General features: G+C 56.2%; 4 protein-coding genes across 4 annotated transcripts; 2 read left to right on the plus strand and 2 right to left on the minus strand.

The window, feature by feature from the left end:
• Positions 1–531: 531 nt before the first annotated feature.
• On the minus strand, positions 532–1,256 carry NPB (neuropeptide B). Its single transcript, XM_075111680.1, is given in 3 exon segments — positions 532–689; positions 970–1,152; positions 1,224–1,256. Coding segments are annotated over 3 exon segments (327 nt in total). The 3' UTR covers positions 532–578.
• ANAPC11 (anaphase promoting complex subunit 11) lies at positions 532–1,881 on the minus strand. The gene is made up of 3 exons (XM_075111713.1): positions 1,731–1,881; positions 1,471–1,647; positions 532–705 (listed from the first exon to the last, which is right to left on the minus strand). Exons 1-2 carry the CDS (start codon positions 1,837–1,839, stop codon positions 1,502–1,504), a joined length of 255 nt encoding a protein of 84 aa, XP_074967814.1. The 5' UTR covers positions 1,840–1,881; the 3' UTR covers positions 532–705; positions 1,471–1,501.
• A 62-nt stretch (positions 1,882–1,943) lies between these two features.
• ALYREF (Aly/REF export factor) lies at positions 1,944–6,963 on the plus strand. The gene is made up of 6 exons (XM_075111711.1): positions 1,944–2,225; positions 2,435–2,566; positions 5,073–5,220; positions 5,323–5,386; positions 5,559–5,739; positions 6,680–6,963. The coding sequence occupies exons 1-6, from the start codon at positions 1,992–1,994 to the stop codon at positions 6,692–6,694; spliced, it is 774 nt and encodes a 257-aa protein (XP_074967812.1). The 5' UTR covers positions 1,944–1,991; the 3' UTR covers positions 6,695–6,963.
• A 185-nt stretch (positions 6,964–7,148) lies between these two features.
• Positions 7,149–17,822, plus strand: ARHGDIA (Rho GDP dissociation inhibitor alpha). The gene is made up of 6 exons (XM_075111712.1): positions 7,149–7,239; positions 13,700–13,909; positions 14,313–14,396; positions 15,007–15,083; positions 15,260–15,323; positions 16,133–17,822. Exons 2-6 carry the CDS (start codon positions 13,720–13,722, stop codon positions 16,330–16,332), a joined length of 615 nt encoding a protein of 204 aa, XP_074967813.1. The 5' UTR covers positions 7,149–7,239; positions 13,700–13,719; the 3' UTR covers positions 16,333–17,822.
• Positions 17,823–20,728: the final 2,906 nt, after the last annotated feature.

A 20,728-nucleotide genomic window follows, 5' to 3' on the forward strand; every position in this document is an offset into this window, starting at 1 on the left:
CCCTGCGGCCACTGTGCATGTCAAGCTGGCCCTTGGGGCTGCCAGTGGGACAGCAATTTGCTGGTCACGATCAGCGAGTGATTTTTTTTCTGCCCCGCCACTGCAACACCTGGGAGGAGGCAGGGGATGGTGCTGCCTGTCTCCCCAGAGTCCCAGGAGCCCCTGTGCAGCTGCAGGCTGGGGACTGTGCTCAGCTCCAGCCCTGGTCCTGCTGCCAGCTGTCCCCCACATGCTCCCAGCGGGGCTGTTGCTGCCCGCTCCCCCAGCGCATCTCTGGAGCCCCCGAGTGCAATGTCCTGTCCCCTACCCAGGACACAGCCTGACCTGGGGCAGCACCTGGCCCCAGACAGGGCCCTGCAGGGTTTAGGGAGCCAGGGGAGCTGTAGGGAGAGGAGGAGCTCAGCAGCCTTGTGAACGAGATGCCTCCTCTACACTGCTTTCCCTGATGGAGCAGCCCCAAGCTCCCCAGACCCAGGCAGGCTCCCACCACCCCACAGCACCTCCCTCCCCTGCGAGGACAGACATGATGGAGCCAGCCCAAGGATGTTTACTGTCACCACAGAGCCACCAGTGCCGGCTCAGGCTTCCGCACACTCCACGGTGTCCAAGGGCATGGTCACATCTGCCCTGCACTGGAAAGCGCCTGGAGCTCCATGCAACACCTGGCAGCTCCACGGCTTGGGCCACATCTGTCATGCACAGCGCCTGCAAAGGGAGACCATCAACAGGGACCCGGGGTCCCCAGGCAACACAGCACTGGCTGGCACTAGTAGGAGGAGCCGGGGTGCCCCCACTGTGCCATAGCACCCGGCAGGCTGAGGACCCCACTCCTGCTGCTCACTGCGGCATGGAGCAGCACAGGAGCCCCAGTCCCAGCACAAACTGTGCCCACAGTCCCACGGGGAGCAGCCCCACTACCCACCGAGACGCCGGGGCAGCCCCGGTATTCACCATGGCGCAGAGTCACACAGACAGGCCGGCCGAGCTATGCAGCAGCACACCAGGCCCGGGCTCGGCGGTACCGTGGGCGTTGGAGCGGCGGGTGCAGAGGCAGAAGAGCGGCCCCGAGGCTCAGCCCACCGAGTAGCGGTGGGGCCCAGCCGCCTTCTTGTACCAGGGCTCAGCGGGGCGGCAGAGGTAGAGCAGCACCAGCTACAGGGCAGTCCACATAGTGCCGGTAGAACGGCAATGCCCCGCACCCGCCGCCTGCTTTATAACGGGACGGGGGCCTGCCCCGACCGTTCCCGCCCCGCCATCCCGGGGAAGGACCTGCTCACTGGCGGCCTCGGCTCGCCGAGGGGGCTCCTGCCCGGTGGGGCTCGGGGTGGGGAGTCCCGACACAGACCCTCCCGCACGGGGGTCCCGCGGCGCCGCTCGCCCCGCCCCGCCCCGAAGGACAGCGGACACCGGAGACGCAAACAATGGCCACGCTTTTATTGAGGGCCGGGAGCGACCCCGGGCCTCCCTCACCGGCGGCCGGTATAACGGCGGGGGGCGGCGGTCACTCCTTGAACTTCCACTCCTGGCGGCACATGGGGCAGTGCTGCTGCACCTGCTGCGAGTTCAGCCACTTGAGGATGCAGTGCATGTGGAAGCAGTGCGAGCACTGCCCCCACACCAGCGGGCAGTCGTCACCGGGCACTTTACCTGCGGCACGGAGGGTCCGTCAGCCCCGGGGACGGCCCGCAGCCCCGCCCGGTACTGCCGCACGCACGCACACACGCACTCACAGTCGGGGCAGCAGCCATTAAAGGCCATCCGGCAGATCCCGCAGTTTTCATCGTTGGCCACCCACAGCCAGGAAGCGACGCCGTGCCAGCTCCGCACCCGTACCCGCATGGCCGCCCCGCCGGAAGTCCCGCCCCACCACACAACACCCCGCGCACAAGCCCATGCGGCCGCCGCACCTTTCGGCGTTAATCCCGCCTCTTCCGTTTCCGGCGGCGGCGCAGCGCGGCCGGAAGCGCAGGCCCCAGAGCGGAGCCGCCATCATGGCCGACAAGATGGACATGTCCCTGGACGATATCATTAAGCTCAACCGGAGCCAGCGTGGGGCCGGCCGAGGCGGCGGCCGGGGCGGCCGTGGTCGGGGCGGCGCCACCCGCGGGGGCGGCCCCGGTCGGGGCGGCGTGGGAGCCGGGCGAGCGGGAGGCGGCGGCCCCGTGCGGAACAGGCCGGTGATGGCCCGGGGCGGCGGCAGGAATCGGCCCGCGCCCTACAGCCGGGTACGGAGCGCGGCGGGGGCGGGCGGGGAGTGCGGCCGTACTGCGGGGCTCGGCGCCGCGGGGGACCGGCACTAGACTGGACTTCGGGCGGCGGCGGCGGGATGGGGCGGGGAGCGGCCCTTTGTCCGCCTCCGGTGGGGCGGGCAGCGTGGCTGGCGGAGCTCTGCGGGTGCCCCGGGCCGGTCAGCAACGTCTCGGTTTCGTTACAGCCGAAGCAGCTCCCGGAGAAGTGGCAGCACGACCTGTTCGACAGCGGCTTCGGGGCGGGGGCCGGCGTGGAGACCGGCGGGAAGCTGCTCGTCTCTAATCTAGACTTCGGCGTCTCGGATGCGGACATCCAGGTGAGGGGCTCGGAGCGGCCCCGCTGGGTGCGCGGGGGCCCTTCACAGGGGGTTTCATTCATAGCATCGGCGTGGGGTGTGTTGGACACCCGCGGGAGCCCCGCAGGGCCCCATCTCCCCCACGGCTGGGGCAGGCGATCCCCTAGTGAAGGAGCTCTGTGTTGGAGCTGCGAGCACCTGTCCTGCAGCGGTTCTGGTGATCTCAAGGGGGCCAAAATTTGGAAAAAAGCTACTGTCTGCTGTGGAGTGGTAGCTAATCGCATTGTAAGGGGTTCCGCTGCAGCACACACATGAGGAAATGCTGCTTTTTGGCTGGATCCAGTTGTGACCGGTGAATTTAGCGTAAACTGCATAATCTCTTAAGGTCTGCGTAACTGCAAGAATCCTGTAACTGCGCTGTATGTACGTCTGCGTGCTCTGTTTTTATGGGACCTGCTTGCGAAGCTTTGTTAAAGCCGCGTCCTGTTGAGCGTTGAGGTGTTCCCACACACACATCTATCGCTGTAACTGGGAAGACTGATTTGTGAGGGTGAGCGCTCTGCCCTGCACCGCAGCAGCTGCGGTACCTGGTGTGCTCAGTCTCGTTGCCGAGTCACCTGTTGTGGTTGTATCCCTTGTTTCGGCCATGCATTGGGCAAGAACCTGCTGGATTCTCTAAGTTGGGCGTGTGGTGCGATCTGTCTCTGTGGCTGCGTGGGGTTGGGAGAGGTTGGGGCGTGGTGCTCCCACCGGGCCATAAGGGCACGAGCACGAGTGGGTGGTGAGTTGTGCAGAAATAAACATTTGTAAATACCAGATGTGTCCTTGCTGGGGGCTCTGCTGGCTTGGTCACGCTGTGAAGCGCTTCCTTTTCAGTTGGCTTCTGGCCCTCGTGTCCTTACCAAGAAAAAAAAACCAACCACTTCTACGCTTTCTTCATCTGTTAACTCATGCCGGTTACTCAGCGGGCCGATCTGTGTCTGGGGAAGTAGAAGTGAGTTTTTTCAGGTCACCTAGTTACTGGATAATGTGCTTAAATCCCCCCTCTTTTCCTCCTGTAAGCTCAGATTTGGTTTAAATAAGTTCCTTGTTTGTTGTAGTCAGGCCCCAATGTGTAAAACATGGCTCTGTGAAGTCACCTCGGTTTAACCAGCTCCCGCGCTTTGTGTGGCAGCTGGGATTCACCTTCTCTGCCTCTGGCTTGGGCTGAGGTGTGGATGAACTTCTGCCTATGGTTTATTAAGTAGCAAATCTGACTTAATAGCTTTGTTCCTATTTGTTACTACTCATCCCGTAATTTAGCGCTGCCTCAGATGTGGTGATTACTTTCTTTGTTTCTATGCTAATCACCTCATTAACGTGGTGCGGCGCGGCTCGGTGTATCGGCAGGAACGAGTGTCTGGAAGGAACCTTGAACGCGCTTTGCTCCCAGTGGAGTTGGGCAGCGTCACTCCCTGAGTGTTCGCTGCTGCTCGGGAGGAACCCATGTTCGCTGCAGCGCAAGAAGTGTCTGAGCACCGCTTCGCCTGTGTTGTGCTCTGTTCCAGAAAGCTTCTGTCGAGTGCCTCATATTCCCCTCTGGAACGAGTCCGAGGGAGGAGCTGGCCCAAAGCGCTGCTTCCTTAGGAAGTGGAAGAACATGCGTGGTGCTCTGTTAGGTGCTTGGGTGATAGCTCGCGGAGCTGGCTGCATGGCAGTCCGGCTTCACAGCAGATACCCTAGAAGGTGGCCCGTCCCTTTGGGCACCTGGCAGCTCTGGTGCTGATGTTGAGCTTTTGAGGCACGGGGTGTAGCAGAAAGGTGAGGTGTCCTTGTCGACCTCCTAAATGTAGCACCTGTGAAACAAAACTGGTTTGTTTCCGTTGCTGTCTCTTTGTTTCCGACCTTTGTGACAGCAAATGTCACGCTTCAGTAGGAGGCTTACTCCAAAAACTTAGATTAGGGATCTTCCTATGTGGGCTCTGTTTTTAAATGCCGCCTGGTCTAGTAAAGATTTAAGGGCAGGGAGGACGGGAAGTCCAGCAGAATGAAACCATGCTCATCTTGTGAATCCCTGCGTTCACACAGATCATTCTTCCTCTATGAAATGGATTAGGATCGGGATGATTTTTAAATAGTCACCCCATTGATTCAGGCTCAACAAAAACACTTGCAGTTTCCGTTGAGTCTGCCTCACTGGCTGTAAACATGCGCCCTGTGAGTGGTGAATATGAAGCCTGGTTTGTCTTTGTCACCTGTGGCAACTTTCTGAAATCCTTCCTATAGGCTTGTGCTCCCTTCTTTCATAGGTGCTTTTCCTGAGTTGTCAATGTTGGTGTGAATTTTGGGGGTGTCCTGTGCAGGGACAGGAGTTGGACTCGACGATCCTTGCTGGATCGTCAATCCAGCTCAGGGCATTCTATGATGTTTTGAAAAGCGCCTGCGATTGCTGAGGGTGGCTGCAGAAGGGGAACTGTCAGCACCGTCTCAGCTGTGCAGTGTTTGTGGTGCTGATGGATGTGCGCGCTCTTCTCCCTCTCTTTCTCAGGAACTCTTTGCTGAGTTTGGGACCTTGAAGAAGGCAGCTGTGCACTATGACAGGTCTGGCCGCAGTCTAGGGACAGCAGACGTGCATTTCGAAAGGAAGGCAGATGCCCTGAAAGCAATGAAGCAGTACAACGGAGTCCCTTTGGACGGTGAGTCTGCATGGCCGTCTCCATAGTGTATTTCACCGGCTGGCTGGAGCAGCCCGCGCGCTCGTGTCCCGCATGCAGGCTTATGGACTGCTCTTCCTCCAGGGCGCCCCATGAACATCCAGCTGGTCACGTCACAGATTGACACACAGAGGAGACCAGCACAGAGGTGAGATGCTGTACAGCCGCGGGAGTCGCTGTGCCTGGTCAGCGCGGGGCGGGAACGTGCCTGGCCCCTCTCTGTGTAGGAAGCGTGGATCCGTCTCCCATTTGGCAAACTTCTACATGCCCGTTTGGGTTAACCAGGATGCACTAAACCAGTTGCTTTTTAAAAATCACAGTGTAAACAGAGGTGGCATGACCAGAAACCGTGGTGGTTCAGGAGGATTTGGTGGTGGAGGAGGCAACAGGCGAGGTACTCGAGGCGGGAACAGAGGGAGAGGCAGAGGAGCTGGAAGAACTTCCAAACAGCAACTCTCCGCAGAAGAACTAGATGCACAGCTGGATGCTTACAATGCCAGGGTAAGTGCTGCTGGGGTGCCGTCCACAGCTTCCCCACGGCGTCTCGTTCGGGGAAGCACTGGCAGCCCAGAGCCGGCAGGAAAGAGGAAGCATTTTCCATGTCACTGGACTAAAGCGATCTCCCTCTAAAGCTGAGCAGTGCCTCAGTCCGGTAGTTGGCTTTACTTTCCAGAACACGTTGTCAACTACTGTTCTCGATAGCAGAGAAATGGCTTTTCCAGCTCCCCGGGGCCAGTGTGGGGCAGGTTCTTCTGTGGCTGGAGCAGCTGTGGTGAGCAGTAGCTACATAACAAAACCTGCAGAGATAATGGACTGCAGAAATGGAAAAACAAAAAGGAAAAAAAAGTGAAATAAGGACATGGGAAGCTATTGGAGGGAAGGTTGGTGATGCTGATCGCAGGTACAAGTCCTGATGTACAGAGCCACGCACCTTGTTTGGTGCCTTCAGGACTAGCTCAGATGTCTGTGTGCTGCAGCCAGATTAAAACCTTGACAGAGAACCGAGGTCACGTGTGTACGCGATGGCAGCGGAGTAAGAATTGTAGGAAGGATAAAATTGAGGCGAGAGTACGGAAGAAGCAGGATGAGCAGAATTCGAGGAAAAAAAGGACATGGGCTGTTTTAGAACAGCCTTCCCTGGCATTGAAGATGCGCAAATAGCGTTACTTTGCACAGACTTGGAGAGGGCAGGGGGAGTGCCATGGGGCAGTTTGTGGTCATGCCTTGGTGTGCTGCAGCGGCTCAGCTCTGCCCAGGCATCTGGATGCTCCTGGGCTGGTGCTGGAACCCACACGTCCCGGTCTGGCGGCACCGGGGGGTTGTGGTGGTTTGCAGGGGCCGCTGGGCTCTCTCTAGAGGAGCAGGAGGTGCTGCATGGATGCCGTGGGGTGCTGTGGGGTGCTGCGGGGCGCGAGGTGATGGCTCCTCTGCTCTCTTCCAGATGGACACCAGCTAAAGCAGCGGGCAGCGGGCGCAGGGAAGGACTCCGCTCTGGCTCCACGCTCCCAGGAACGGGGGGCTGCAGCTGTGGCTACTAATACCGAGGATGGGATTTGTTTTACTTTTATGTTCTGGGATAGGTTTTAAACTCCTGTAAAGGTTTTTTTTAATTCCGAAGCAGACCTGTTTTGTACCGAGTTATTTTTGGGATAAATTTTACTGGTTGCCTGTTGGGCCGAGGTGGCTTTTTCACCTTTGCCGTAATAAAATAGAACCGTGTCTAGAGCTGTTGGCCGCCTGTTCAGCCCCGCCCGCGCGCGCCTTCCCGCGTCCCGCCCCGCGGCGCTCTACCCCTCCGCCCCGACTCTATCGTCTGTCCCGCCATCGCGCGCCTATCCCCTGGGCCAATCAGCAAGCCGGATGGCGGCCGGAAGTAAGGCGCGGTGGCTCAGTCTTGTGTAACGGGAAGTGACGGGCGTCTCCCGGAAGTGCGGGGGCGCGCGAGCGGCTGGGCGGATCCCAGCGGCGTTGTCACTGCAGCGCGGAGAGCGAGCAGGGCCGGTAGGGCGGGGCGGGGCGGCTCCCGGGGGCAGCGGGCACCGGGCGGGGGGGGGCGGCTCCCGGGGGGCGGCGGGGCCCGACGGGACTGGGAGGGGGGACGGTGTTAAGGCTGCGGGGCCGCGCCTCCCCCCACCGGGGTCTGGGCTCCGGGGTGCGGGAAGGAGGGCCCGGACGCGGGACCCCCGGTGCCGCCGGTGCCCTTGCGCGACCTTCTCAGGGCCGGGGATTCCGATGTCCCCGGCCGGGGCCGTTGCGGAGCGGAGAGGGGATCTCGGGGCGCGAGGCCCGCGTTTAGGGCGAAATAAGGACGGTTTGGGTCCGCTCGTTCTCCCCGGCGCTGCTCCGAGCCTACTCCTTCCCCGGGCGGCGGCGAAGTGGAACGCCGGACCCTTCTCACTTCCCGGGGCGCCGAGAGCTACAGGCGCTCCCGTGGGGCTCAGAGCGATATTCTGTACGTGGTTTCTGGTTATGAAATGAGGAACTTCCTCCGGGTCGATTTCTTTCTGTGTGCGAGTAATTAAAGAGCCCCTTTTATCCCCCTGAAAGCTGCAGGCAGGGTGCATTTTACAGCAGCTGGGGCAGCGTGCATAAGGACTGCAGTTTGGCTCTAGCAGGAGGTATCAGTTCTCCTTCCTTCGCAGCCCTGCTGGGAGGATGGCAGCATCTCCTCTGGCTCCATAGGCTCTTTGCAACAAGTCTGAAAGTCATTACTTCCTTTTCTGAAGACAAGAACTCCCAGCCACGCTAAGCAGCTAAATTGTTGCTTGAGGGTTTTGGGTCTAGTCCAGAGTCCTTGGTTGCTCTGGTTGTCCAAGCATTCTCTCAGTGCAGGTGTTCTTGTCCTGTAACTGCTGAGCAGAGACGGTTTCATTGTAGCGTTCTGCCACGGGGATGCGTGGCGATTCGTACGGACGAGTCACGCTCTTGGCGGCAGCTGCGGCTGCAGCACCAGGATCACCGCACAGACGGTGGTTGCAGCCAGACTGCAGCCCCTTTACCTCACGTAACTTGTTTGCATCCTGGGCGTAGGGCTGCGAGAGGTTTTTAGACTTCTGAATTGGTGAGTGTATGGAACTCTGCTCACGCCTTTGGTTTTGCTCGTGACAGTTAACGCCTCATAGGTGAACTGTAGTCCAGGGTTATGTCACAAGCAAAATAAAATAAAATACCACATCTCCAAACTGCCGAGCCCCTGAAAGGTAGGAGGCTGTTTCTAGAGTCCTTCATCTCCAGAGCTGTGAGTCAGTGGTGGGGATCAGGTGAGATGAGAGCTCTCTGGGATGCTCTTACAAAGCAACCGGTGCAGCAGCCTTGTCTGGGTGTCCCCTTGCCTCCAAATTCCTGGGTGTTGTCAGGGGACAGCACTTGGCCTCGGGAAGTGTCAGTGAGTCACCAGTTCCTCCTTTGCTGCTGATGTGCCCCCCACGCCCTGCCTGCCACTGCCCTGGGAACCATCCGAGCCTGGTTTATTTCTGATCCAGCCTCCCAAGCTGCTGCCATACGAGTGGAGCAGCAGCTCAGCTTGAGCCGGTTTAAGCAGTTCTGGCTCCCTGTCCTTACGGCGTAGGAGCACTTGCAGCTGCATGGTGAACTGGATCAGCGAACTGATCTGGCTGTAAAATTGCCCTGCAGAAATGGTTATTAACTGGATCAAATTCCAACTGAGTTTGCTCTGCGGCTGCACGAGCTTTCCCTTGCGCCACAGGGGAAGAAGGAAGGGTGGGGACCGCTTGAATTGGCACTGCTGCTTGTCCATGGCTGCGCTGTGGCCTAATGGATGTCTGAAGCCAATTAGCTCATCTGAAGAGACTCTGACTAGCTCTGGTTTCACTACTGCCGTGGGATCTTGATCCTGGGGTACGAAGAAGTCACTGTTTACCACTGTCTGCCTGAAAACAAACAGGGTTATGTTCCTAGCAGTTTTTCTGTCTGGCAGAAGGTGGGGCTCTTGCATGCACTGCTGCTAGCTCCTTGTGTGAAAAATGCTGAGAGAATCTGGGAGAAACTGCTGACTTGAGGAAGCAGTGAAGGCAGCTGAGTGCGAATTCCCAGGTAGGAAGCGATTCAGCCTCCTGCTGTCTTCTGCAGGCTTCTGTGAGCTGCAAGGGTCTGGGAAGAGCCCAGGGCTGTTTCCCTGGACATCTCTTCCTGACCAAGGAGCCTACCTCCTGTAATTTACTCTCAGGCTGAGCTCGAGCTGGGAGTCCCCTTCCCTGCCAGCTGCAGCAGAGTTCACAGCGGGTCTGTGCTGTCTCGCGGAGCAGCAGGCCTCCTGGGAGCCACAGAGGCACCAGCTCCATCATTCTGTGACTCGGCTGAGTCTTAAGAGCCAGAGAGCTGCTATGTGGAGGTGCTGAGTGGGGCACCCAAGCACTTCCTGAGTGTCAAAAGCAGCTGAAGGGGATTTCCTTCCAAAAGCCTCAGAGCAACACCTGAGGTTTGAGGTGTTGAGCTGCCCAAAGGTGCCCGCGCCTGGCTGCGGGTCAGCAGCATAGCAGGAGGGCTTTCGTTAAGGAGCAGAGCCCTTGGAAGGACTGTGGCACAGGTTCCTCTCCTCTGCGTGTCGGTGCGTGCTTGCTGGAGGTCTCAGTGTGGCGCAGATGGCATACGCAAGTGCAGTTCTTTTCTCTCCTGGCAGTTCATGTGTGATTGAGTCCCTTGGCCTCGCTTCGTCTGGGAGTGTGGTGGCTGGTCTTTCACATGCCTGGAAAAGCGCTGATTTACTGATCCTGAGCTGTAATAAACGCTTTGTCTGAGAAGCCTCAACGGTGAGGTTGAGGCACTTATAAAAGTTTTGATGCGATTAAGAGTCTCCTTCCTCTCTGGCTCTGTGTTTGGAGAAGTAGCCACAGCTCTGTGAGTCGTCATGATGAGATGTGGGGCTCTGTGCTGGAGGGGTTGGCCAGCTGTGGCCCAGACCCCCTGAGCCATGTCGCAGGGTGCCGCTCGACCCCTGCGGCTGGCTGGGGCAGAGCAGCCCGCTCCGCCTGAGCGCTGCAGCAATGGCTTTGGCACAGCCCGGTCAGAGATGATGTTGTTCTGACTCCTGCTCCTGGGGAAGCCCAGTGGGAGGGGTGAAGTAGCATTTCTCCAGGGCTTCCTCAGAGAGCTGAACCCTGGCCTGGCCTGAGCTGCTGCTTGGAATAGTGCTTTGTGGTGGTCTGAAGAGCTGTTTTCTGCCTCTGGTGGGCTTCCATTTTAGAGATCCTGTGAGGCCTGAGATGGTTCTTGATTAGTCCATGTGGTGGTGTGCAGGATTGTTTCTTCAGCTCTGTATCATAAAATTAAAGCTAGAGGTGTAGGAATGCAACCGAAGTGCTGGGGATCTGGTTTTTTGGTTTTTTTTTGGTTGGCTAGTTTTTTTTTTTTCTAGGCCCTTTATGGGATGGTTGTTGCAAAATACCTGTTTGGGGGAAGGGTCACCCCAACGGAGCTGATGAAGACTGGGTGCTCGTGATGTGTGGGAGGAAACTGTCGCCCCGTCTGTTACAGCTGGAGGTTCATTATCAACAAGTGGTAGCTCTATGCTTGGGTGAGACCAACTAATGGATTTCTTAACTGATCAGGATTAGGATACCCGATCCTGGATATTGGCTGTTATTTCAGCTGCTAGAAATCGGTACTGCTTAATGCTGAGGCTGCTCCTGTGCTGAGCACAGCGATCTTCTGGACCTGACCCTGCTGTTGAGAGCTGCGCAGTGGTCGGTGCTGTGGTTTGCCTTTGCAGCGCTGATCCTTGGCTGCGTGCACAGTGCTGGCTTCGGCGAGCTTTGGTTGTTCGAGGAGAGGTTGTCTGATGGCTCCTGTGGTGTGTTGCTCACAGGCGATCAGGCCTCTTGTTAGAAGTTTTGTCTCTGCTTGGTCTGAAAATTGGAAGGCAGTATGTACCTGTGGACACTAATGCTGTGGAAAGGGACCCAGCGCCGCTGGGGATATGCATGTGGATACCAGTGGATCGTCTGCCGCATGTGCATCTCTTCACTATATTCATCTTTTGAAGAGGGCTCAATTGCAGAGAGTTTGGGACTCAACAGAAGTCAGTGACTTGGGACTTCAGTTCTTTAAAGCTCTCACTGAAAGTCCATCACTTCCATTTCCTGAAAGCCTTAGGAGGAAGGTCCAGGAGTTCTTCAGCGTACAGAGAGAGAAAACCTGTAGAGCTTGGGAGGTGAACTCTAGCCCGGAGGCAAGACAAAGGGCTGCAATAAGGGGATCAAGCAGTAAAGCCTGAAGGTGCTTGAGTGAGTGTTTGCTCAATGCTTCTGGGAGTCTTCAAGGCTAGAGGCTTTTTTGGACAGGAGCACAAAGGAAGTGAGTGGGTTTGATACTGAGATACCAGGGTGAAATCTAGTCAGCTTTTCATGTATGATAGGAGATTAAATAGCCTTTTGAATATAAATTTCCATGATGTTCAGCACCAGGATGTTGGAGAATGCCACGCAAAAGGGCCAGCCGTCTGTTGTAAAGTGTAAGGCTCAGTACCGGCAGTTCTTGCGAGTTGTAAGTGTTAAAGTACAATGGGAAAAGCTCCCCTGTGCAGGCACGCTCATGTCACACAGGGCCAAAGTCCTTGTAATAACCCCAAAGTGTAACATTGTATCCCCACCTTTGTCTGGTGATAAATCTTAGTCAAGCTTTAATTCCCAGAAACACCAGGTGCGTCCTTTGCAAGTATCCTACCTGCAGGACAGCGCAAGGGCCGTGCCAGCCTCCCTGAGGAAGCGGTGCCAGCCCAGGCCAAGTCAGCAAAGTCTGTTCTCAGGTTTGACAGCAGGCAAGGAGTGGGTCCCCATGGGGGCCTGGCTGCAGCTCCACCTCAGCACCAGCTCCCTGGGAGCTGGGGCCAGTGCCTCACCTGAGAATCCTGGCAGCTGGCTGGTTCTCCCCCCCCCTTTTTTTTCTCTCTCCCCTGTGGATCTGCTGATAGGTCTGCTGTAGTCCTCTCTTTTGGCGGAGATGTGCAAGATGTCACTTTCTATGTCTAATCTGTCTCCTTTGCCCCATTCCCCCAAAAAACATTCATAATATTTATTGCTAAAAAGAATAGCAAAGCCTAGATGGCTCGTGCTATTACAGCCTTTGCCAGGCTGGAAACTAGATGTGGAGTCAGACTGGCTCTGGCATCTGCAGAACTTGCCTTGTGTCACTATAAAATGTGTTCTGTAAACTGTGTGTCATTAATGTCTGTGCTGAGGTCTTTCTTTCCCTCTCTGGGTAGCACATTGGGTGGAAGTGGAATAATCAAACTGTGCGCTATTATGTCAGTTAGCTCAAAGATTAAAAGAATGGATGATGGTTAGTTCATTTAGCGTAACCTGTAGGAGAAGCTTTAGGTGCCTGTGGATCATAACTAAGCCTGTATTTAAGTACATTATGTGTGTTTGTTGTATTTGTAGCAAATGATGTAGTTCTTGATTTATTTGGAAACTAGATGCCAGCGCAGTGAATGCAGTTCCGCAGTCTGTCGTGAGTTGAGTGTGCTTAGCGCAGAGCTCCAGGCGGGAAGATTGAACAGGATGCAGGAATGCCAGGCAACGACAGAAACACCTGGATCCATCAGAGATCAGTTATGAAAGATTTTGCTTGTATGAAAAGCCTTTCAAAAGGTGTCACTCTGAGTCTTTAGAGAGTCCAAGCTGATATTTGCCATAGGATGACCCTTAGGACAGCGCGCCCTGTGGAACATGAGGAATGACTGAGGATGTCACTGGCTTTTACTGAGGTTTTTAGCGGGGTGTTGGCATTGCCTTTCACCAGCCCTCAGTGTGCAGCTGCGTGTTTCCTGGTTAGTCTTGGACAGCCGAGCCAACATCCGCACATGTTTTTTATCCATTATCTGTTTCACTGGCTGTGTGTGACACAGATCTCTGCAAAGGACCAAGTGTTAAATCAGCTGAACCAGGTGTCTCATTCCACTCCTCAGTGGCATCTGGCCCAGAGCAGATTGATCTGACGGAGTTACAAACTGTGAACTCTGGATTGCAGCAGAGGCTCCTGGTGCTTGTGCCAGTGGCAGGGCAGAGAGCTGGAATCATGTGTTGTAGACAGCAGAACTGAACTGGGTTTATTCTAGGCTCAGGCATATTATGAGTGAAAGCCTCACCTGGCTGTTCTTGTGGAGGAGAACATTTTCTCTATGGCTTAGGGTATTTACCTGTTGCAGCTCAAGAGTAAAGCACCGAGGTTAAATTTTCCCTACCCTCTGGCGTGGGCCTCCATGGGCTGAATATGAGACCTGGCCTACTGGAGGAGCCTGCAGGGGCTACTGGGTATGAGGACTTGGGAGGGTGGTATGCCCTGGGGACAGGCCATGAAGGGCTGAAGTGAGAGAGGGAGCCCGTGGAGTCATGGCGGAGCAGTTCTGGGGAAGCCTGGTTGGTTCTGCCAGGCTGCACTGCTGGGAAGGAGCCCACGCTGCCGGGGTAGGTGGGTGCAGTTATGCTTCTCCTCCCTACTTCAGTGTAACTTGCGTGTGTGAGGATGGCAGAGCAGGAGCCGACGGCAGAGCAGCTGGCCCAGATTGCAGCTGAGAATGAGGAGGATGAACACTCCGTCAACTATAAACCACCTGCCCAGAAGAGCATCCAGGAGATCCAGGAGCTCGACAAGGATGATGAGAGCCTGCGCAAGTACAAGGAGGCACTGCTCGGTGCTGTCACTGTGACTGCAGGTGAGCCCTAGGACATGGCTACGCCTCGCTCGAGCCAAAGCTCTGCCGGTCACCTCTGGCCTCATCCCTGCTCCCGTCTGGGAGCTCTTCTCCTCCCAGCTCTGCACTTTGGCACGAGCACAGCCGGGAGCATAAAGGCATGTGTCTGCACTCCCTCCGTGCTGATCTCTGGCTCTTGGAATAAGGCACAGGGACTTGAGGGGTGGCACACTCTGCCTTTAGAGGGGGATGGTCTTTGGGAGGCTCTGGGCAGGGCCTAATGCAGTGGAGAGCCTGGACCTTCACTGAGGGGGATGTTTTCACTGGTGTTCTTGCTCTTTCAAGAAGTGCCCTGGAAGGAAAAGGAGTTGTGTTGGTTGGTATTAGAGATGGGTGTTTAATGGCCTTTTTGCTTGTCTTTTAGATCCCAATGCTCCAAATGTGGTGGTGACCAAACTGACTTTGGTCTGCGCTACTGCTCCTGGCCCTCTGGAGCTGGACCTGACAGGTGAGCTAGGAAAAGAATTCCAGTCCTTCTCCCAGCTCAAAGCTGGCATGGTCTGGAGCCTGGCAGAAGGCCCCGCAGGAGCGCTGCTGGCATGGCAGGCAAGCCCCCATGTCAGAAATACCCCGTGCTGGGTGCAGAGTAAGGTGCGCGGCCCACCAAAGGGTTCTGTTCTCTGAGCCCAGCAGCTGCGTCTCCCATCGCAGCAGGTGGCCTTTCTGCTTCCGCTCCCTTGCCAGCCCTCGTTCTGTAGAGGTGTGAGCTGCCGGGTGGGGGAGCCAGCTGTCCTAAAGCCTGCGCAGTGATGCTAATGGCAGCTTCGAGATGGTGACAGCCTCGGAGAAAATGTCTACAAAGGAACATTCTTGCATTAACTGCATCGCTGCGCTGCGGTGTCCTTTCACAGGGCATCGCTTGCCTGCCTCAGGTAGCGTGGGCAGTGTAGCAAGGAGGGTGCTACCATGCAAAAATGAAAGGATGAACTGCGTGCTGCCTGGGCAGTGAGGGTTGTCTGCTGCTGCTGCAGATACTGGCCTGATCACCTCTCACAACTTAAATGTGCCTCAGAGCAGAATACAGAGGCATTCTGAGCAACCCTTTCCATTCTTTGTAGGTGACCTGGAGAGCTTTAAGAAGCAAGCGTTTGTGCTGAAGGAGGGTGTGGAATACCGGATAAAAATCTCCTTTAGGGTAAGAATTCAGATCTGAAAACTGAAGAACGAGTAGAACACCAGACTGCTGGAATCCCAGCATAGGGAGTGCCTGAGCCCCAAAGAGTGGTGTGGTGGAGGAAATTGTCTCCCACTGTGGGTGGGGTAGGCAGCATGTCTAGATGTCTTCTCAGTCTTTTTTTTGTCTTTCTGCAGGTTAACAGGGAGATTGTGTCGGGGTTGAAGTATATTCAGCACACGTTCCGGAAAGGTGTGAAAAGTAAGTGCTTCTCTGTGGTTCAGGTTCTGCTTTGTGTGAGGGCTTTCTGCTCTTTCCACAGCGGTGATGGGGGCTCGCCTGCTGGTGCCCCAACAGCTTGGATGGGAGGAGGTTGAGGGGAGACCTTATCGTTCTCTACAGCTACCTGAAAGGAGGTTGTAGTGAGGTGGGGGTTGGTCTTTTCTCCCTGGTCACTAGTGATAGGATGAGAGGAAATGGCCTCAAGTTATGTCAGGGGAGGTTTTGATTGGATATTAGGAAAAATGTCTTTACAGAAAGAGCGGTCAGGCCCTGGCACAGGCTGCCCAGAGAGGTCAGGGAGTCACCATCCCTGGAGGTGTCAAAAAATGTGTAGGTGTGGCACTTCAGGGCATGATTTAGGAGGCCTGGGGGTGTTGGGTTGACTGTTGGACTTGATGATCCCAGAGGTCTTTTCCAACCTAATGATTCCATGATTCTATGAGATGGTCTTCAGTCACATCTGTGCTGCTGAGCCCATGGCGATGTGTGAAGAGTTCTGGCTCTGCTGCAGGGTGGCAGCCTGCAGTGCTGGCTGCACCTGTGCCTCTGGGCTTGATGTGTAATCCCTGCCACAGCACAGTGGTGAACAGATCGCTGCTGACAGTGGTGCTAGTGTGGGGGGAACCGCTCCCTGCAGGAACGGAGCTCTGACATTAGTGGGTGACATTCATGTTGTCACAGCTCCTCTGTGGATTGTAGCAGTAACAGACCTTTCATTTGCTTTAGCCTTGCCCCAAATGCAGGGGAGGCTCTTAAACAGCCTCCGTACACTTCTTTTCTCCTTCTAGTTGACAAGACCGAATACATGGTTGGGAGCTACGGCCCCCGAGCAGAGGAGTATGAGTTTCTAACCCCCATGGAAGAAGCCCCTAAGGGCATGCTGGCCCGGGGCAGCTACAACATCAAATCCAAGTTCACAGATGATGATAAGACTGACCACCTGTCCTGGGAGTGGAACCTGACCATCAAGAAGGATTGGAAGGACTAGCCCTTCCCAAGGCCAAACCCCAGAGAGCGTGAATCAGACAGTGGCTACCGTAGAAATCCCCCCCTGTACCAAAGTGCTGACATTGGAACCCTCTTACCTTTCACCCCCCATTATAATTTGACCAGAGAGCTCAGTTTTGTAACGTGCCCCCTCCCCAGAGAATCACTGAGTGCATTGACCAAACTGTGCTGTCTGCATCTGATCTCCAGCTGCCCGTCCCAGGGCTGTGCTGTCCCAGCGCAGAGGTGGGAGTGCTTGCTCCCTCGCCAGGCCCTTTGCTGCTTCTCACCTTCCTTTATTTGGGTAGGTGCTGAAGGGGAGAGACTCCTGTGCTTGGCTTTCCTGTGCACAGCTCAGGGTAGCTACTGCCTCCAAGTAGCTGAAGAACTTTGATGCCAGGCAGCTATTGAATCCGGTTGTTGGCTAAAATCATGTCCAGCCTGCCCCTTCCACCCAGTCAGTGTCCTGGGAACGATGGCAGCTTCATTTGTGGATGTTCCCTGTAACCATGATGCCTTAATGTGTAACATGTATCCTCTAGGGAGGGGGCCCTGCCCTTGTTACACTTTTTAAATGCCACCCACCCTCCCCGTTTGTTGGCATGGCACTCATCTTGGTCACGCCCCTCATGGGTTATTAGGAAAGATTCACAACTTCCTGCTTTGCTGCTGGTCCGTTCTTCACCCGAGACGGGACATCTCCAGAGGGAAGGGCGGTGTGACGTCCTGGGTGACGCCTGGCCACCTCTCCTGGTGGGTCAGAGCTGGCCTGGCAGGACCCCGGCCCTGTTTGCGTAGAGCTCCGAACTCTCTGGCAGCCTCAGCGCCTCTGAGGCATAGAGGGGGTTGCAAGGCAGGTGGGCGCAGGAGTCACCAGTGTTGCCATCACCTCACACTTCTCATTGCAGCCAAGGTAGCTGCAAAGCACTGAAATTCCAGGACAGCACCTGCCCTCCCGGCTGTTTTGGGCTGAGGATGGACTTAGTCTGTTTCTGCAGCTGCTCTCCTGATGCAATCAACAAAGAGCTTGCAATGGACAAGTATTCAGAAGTGGTTAATGCCTTATGTATCTGTTCTGCCTTTAAAATCTGTGCCTGGCCTGTCAGTATTTATTGCCTTTACACTCGACTCCCCCCCATGCCCGTAGCAGACCCGCCAGCCTGCCACCAAGGCTGCACTGACACGGCGCTTGGGGGCAAGGAGCCCTCTGGGGCCCACAAACCCTTGTGGGCTGGGCAGGCAGGTTCCAGCTCCGCAGCCCTCTGATTTGGATACTACCACGTGGAGGTCGTATTAGATCTGGGACCAAGTACATGTGGCTTTCTTGTAGCTACGTCCTTGCCTCTAACTCTCCCTTGCCCTGTCCCTAGAGAGATTTTGGTTAATTTGATTTGGTGCGTATTGTCTGTAAATCTTAGACCCAGGTTAACAGGTTTGGAATCATCGTCTGCTTCTCCTTTTATGACAGTTAAATAAAATCTTTGAACTGACCATCTCTGTCCACTCTGGTTCTGTTCTGGAACTTCCCGGTTCTGGGTCTTTGGCAGGAAGTGGCAGAACTTTTGTTCCACAGGCAACTTTTGCAAACACCTGGGGTGGGAGAAGACCAGAATCTGTGGGCTTGCTGAGTTGTAGAACGGGATCTGGGACAGTCCGTGCCAGAGGAGAAGAGGTGAGAGGCCCCTATTGCAGTGTTTGTCTTCATGATTTATCCTTTGCTGTTTCGTCTGTTCTGTACTGCCTGCAGTATGAGGGGTGAGAAGGGTGTGGGGAAGCGAAAACGGTGAGTCTTTGAGGTAGTAAAGTCAGGGGGGGTCTCCTGCCAGCTGAGGAGCAGGTGGGTTCTGAGCCTTGGCCTGCCTGTGTTGTGCCTGCTCGAGGTGGAAATTCCTGTGCAGAAGAATGAGGGAGGTGATCGGAGGGAGGTGATGTGCGATAAGAGCCTGACGATGTTTGTAGAGCATGTGGCATGTTTGTATTGAGGAAAGTGTAGCTCCTTACAGAATCTACACTGCTAGAGAGGAGATGGCTCGGCCCTGCTCCAGTCTAACAGACTTGAGATGGTAACTGAGCTAACAGCACAGGCCCCCTTCCTTCTTGATCCCAGGAATGCTGCCGCACTGACCAGCTGCTGCAGCTAAAGGAAATGGTGTGACTTGGCAACGGCAAGGAAGCACAAGGGCTGAAACAAAGCACCCTCAGCCTGGCAGGAGCCGCCTGCACGCCCTGGTGAGGAGCAGGCGTGCGGCCAGTGCCTGCTTCCAGAAGGTGTGCTTGGCTTGTGCTGCTCCCTGCTGTAGGCTGTGCCCAGCCGTGTGCTCCCACAGCCCTCCCTGTGCTGTAGAGACGGGAAAGGCAGTACAAGAGCAGGAGCTCCTTGGAGCAGGCGTCACCCTATCATGTCGGTTAGCGTGAGCCCAGATGTGCCGATAAAGTTAACAAAGGCCTTCCTTGTGCTGGCCCCCAACAGCCGCTCTGTGGGCAGTTAGTGTCAGGGTGAGATCCTGTCTGACGCAATCCCCAGCTCTTTGGCAAGTCTTTCCAAACTCTGGACGTTGGTGTGTCTGTTAGATTGTTTGCATGATGGTGGGATGCCTGGGGAGGGGTACACAGGACAGCCGTGATGTGCTGTAACTCCAGGGACTGAGGGCCTACAGGGGTGATTCACTGCTCTGGAACGTGGTCCCTGCTGCAGGATGACAGACTGGGCTCTCCCACTGGCAGCCAAGCCCACAAGGGCATGAGCAGCCGGAGGGACGTGCTGCTCCAGTGATGGGCTGGGCGGGACGTGGTAGCTCAGTGAGCCGGATGATTCAGATGATTCTCACTGCTTGTGGCTTCCAGGCAAAAGCATCAGTCCCTTCCCCTTCCGGGAGCTGCATCTCATAAACCTTGGGTCAGAGCTTGCATAAGAGCGGTCCGGGCTGCTTTTCTCGTCAGGCGGCTGTATGTGCTGCAGGAGCTTGGTCTGACACAGCACCTGCCTCGAAGCAGCAGAACTGCAGCTCTGCAAGCATGGCAGCTTTCACCTGCAGCTGTCAAAAGGCAGCCTGGGAGAACCAAGGCTGAGGAAAAGGGGAGAACTTGTGAATTAATGTCTTGCAGTGCACAAGAGCCCCAGTTGTGGGCCTGCACCTGCTGTGTCAGCGACTCGCTGCCCCAGCTGAGTCCCAGCAAGGAGCGAGTCATCAGAGGAGACGTGCTGCCACCACAGAGGGCCAGTGGTGCCCTGACTGTGTGGCTTCCCTTTGATAGGCATGGCAATGCACAGATATTTAAAGAAAAGAAGAGACCTGTCCTCTCTTTGTGGGGTGCCAGAAGGGAGGCACAAGATGCTGCACTCAGCAGTGCCAGGATCCCCAGCCAGCACCAAAACCAAGAGTGTTGCAGCACCTGCAAGGCGTCAGTGAACATCACTGGCCGTGCTAGAGATGCTGAGCACACGCACCAGTGGCCCAGTGCTACGCCAGGCCCCACAGCCTCCGCTGATGCATGGCAATGCTGTAAGACAACTCGCCGCCACAAGCCCCAGAAACCTGCCAGCTGTGGGATGTGGCACTTCCCCTTGGCCTCTTGCAAGCTTGCCTCTGCCTGCATGTTGGTGAGGATTTTCTGGCAGGAACTGCCCCGATGCAGGGTCTGGCCCTTTCAGCAGAGAGTTTTGCTGCAGAGCCCCTCTGGCAGGGCCATGAGCCAGATTCGCTCAGGTGAAAGGCTTCAAGGTGGCTGAGCATTAAGGCAGGACCTGCTTCTGGCAGCAGCCAATTCCCCACCCTGGCAGCCTGACATGCCCATGCCTGCATGGCCTTGAGCAGCAGTGGCTGGGCAGTGGCTGCTGTGCGCTCGCTGCTTTGCTCAATTCAGCCTCGCCATCTAAAATCACACCAGACTCTTTCTAAGCCCAAGAAAGGCGTCAGTTCCACACCCACTCAAAGCTCCTGAAGGGATAACTGCTCTCTTGCGGCAGTCATAGAATGGCCAGGTTATCCATGGGGAACTGGCAGGGCGCCTCGCTCTGAGCACTGCTGGCCTGGGGCACTGGGCCCAGTCCCAGCAAGGGGGACAGGGGAGAGAGCAAAGAGCAGGTCTACTTCACAGGCAGCCACTGAGCTGGCAAATCAGCAGGGCATGGCCAGGGAGCCTGGAGAGGGCCTGTTCCCACTCCAGCACTTATCAGCTGGGCAGCCTAGAGGTGCAGGTGCCGTAGCAACCCTGCCAATCCCCCAGCTTGGACTGTGCCAAGGCTGGCCACTCTCTGCCCGGGTCCGCGTGGGCTCCCCTTCCCCAGCTGAGCTCTGGGAGCAACAGGGACGTGGCAACCAATTCTTGTGCCACATCAGGAGGTACCAGAGCAAAGCAGGAAGAGCCGTGCGATGTGGTTCTCCTCTGCCAGGGTT

Source organism: Phalacrocorax aristotelis, chromosome 16 (assembly GCF_949628215.1).
Source record: "Phalacrocorax aristotelis chromosome 16, bGulAri2.1, whole genome shotgun sequence".
In the NCBI taxonomy this organism is placed as follows: Eukaryota; Metazoa; Chordata; class Aves; order Suliformes; family Phalacrocoracidae; genus Phalacrocorax; species Phalacrocorax aristotelis.

Bases quoted from the DNA above. Each gene is read 5' to 3' on its own strand.
- ANAPC11 (XM_075111713.1), bottom strand. From the start codon at position 1,839: ATGCGGGTACGGGTGCGGAGCTGGCACGGCGTCGCTTCCTGGCTGTGG. The intron at 1,648-1,730 runs GTGAGTGCGTGT...TCCGTGCCGCAG, and splicing joins TAATGGCTGCTGCCCCGACT to GTAAAGTGCCCGGTGACGAC.
- ALYREF (XM_075111711.1), top strand. From the start codon at position 1,992: ATGGCCGACAAGATGGACATGTCCCTGGACGATATCATTAAGCTCAAC. The intron at 2,226-2,434 runs GTACGGAGCGCG...GTTTCGTTACAG, and splicing joins GGCCCGCGCCCTACAGCCGG to CCGAAGCAGCTCCCGGAGAA. The intron at 5,387-5,558 runs GTGAGATGCTGT...TAAAAATCACAG, and splicing joins CAGAGGAGACCAGCACAGAG to TGTAAACAGAGGTGGCATGA.
- ARHGDIA (XM_075111712.1), top strand. From the start codon at position 13,720: ATGGCAGAGCAGGAGCCGACGGCAGAGCAGCTGGCCCAGATTGCAGCT. The intron at 14,397-15,006 runs GTGAGCTAGGAA...CATTCTTTGTAG, and splicing joins TCTGGAGCTGGACCTGACAG to GTGACCTGGAGAGCTTTAAG. The intron at 15,324-16,132 runs GTAAGTGCTTCT...TTCTCCTTCTAG, and splicing joins GTTCCGGAAAGGTGTGAAAA to TTGACAAGACCGAATACATG.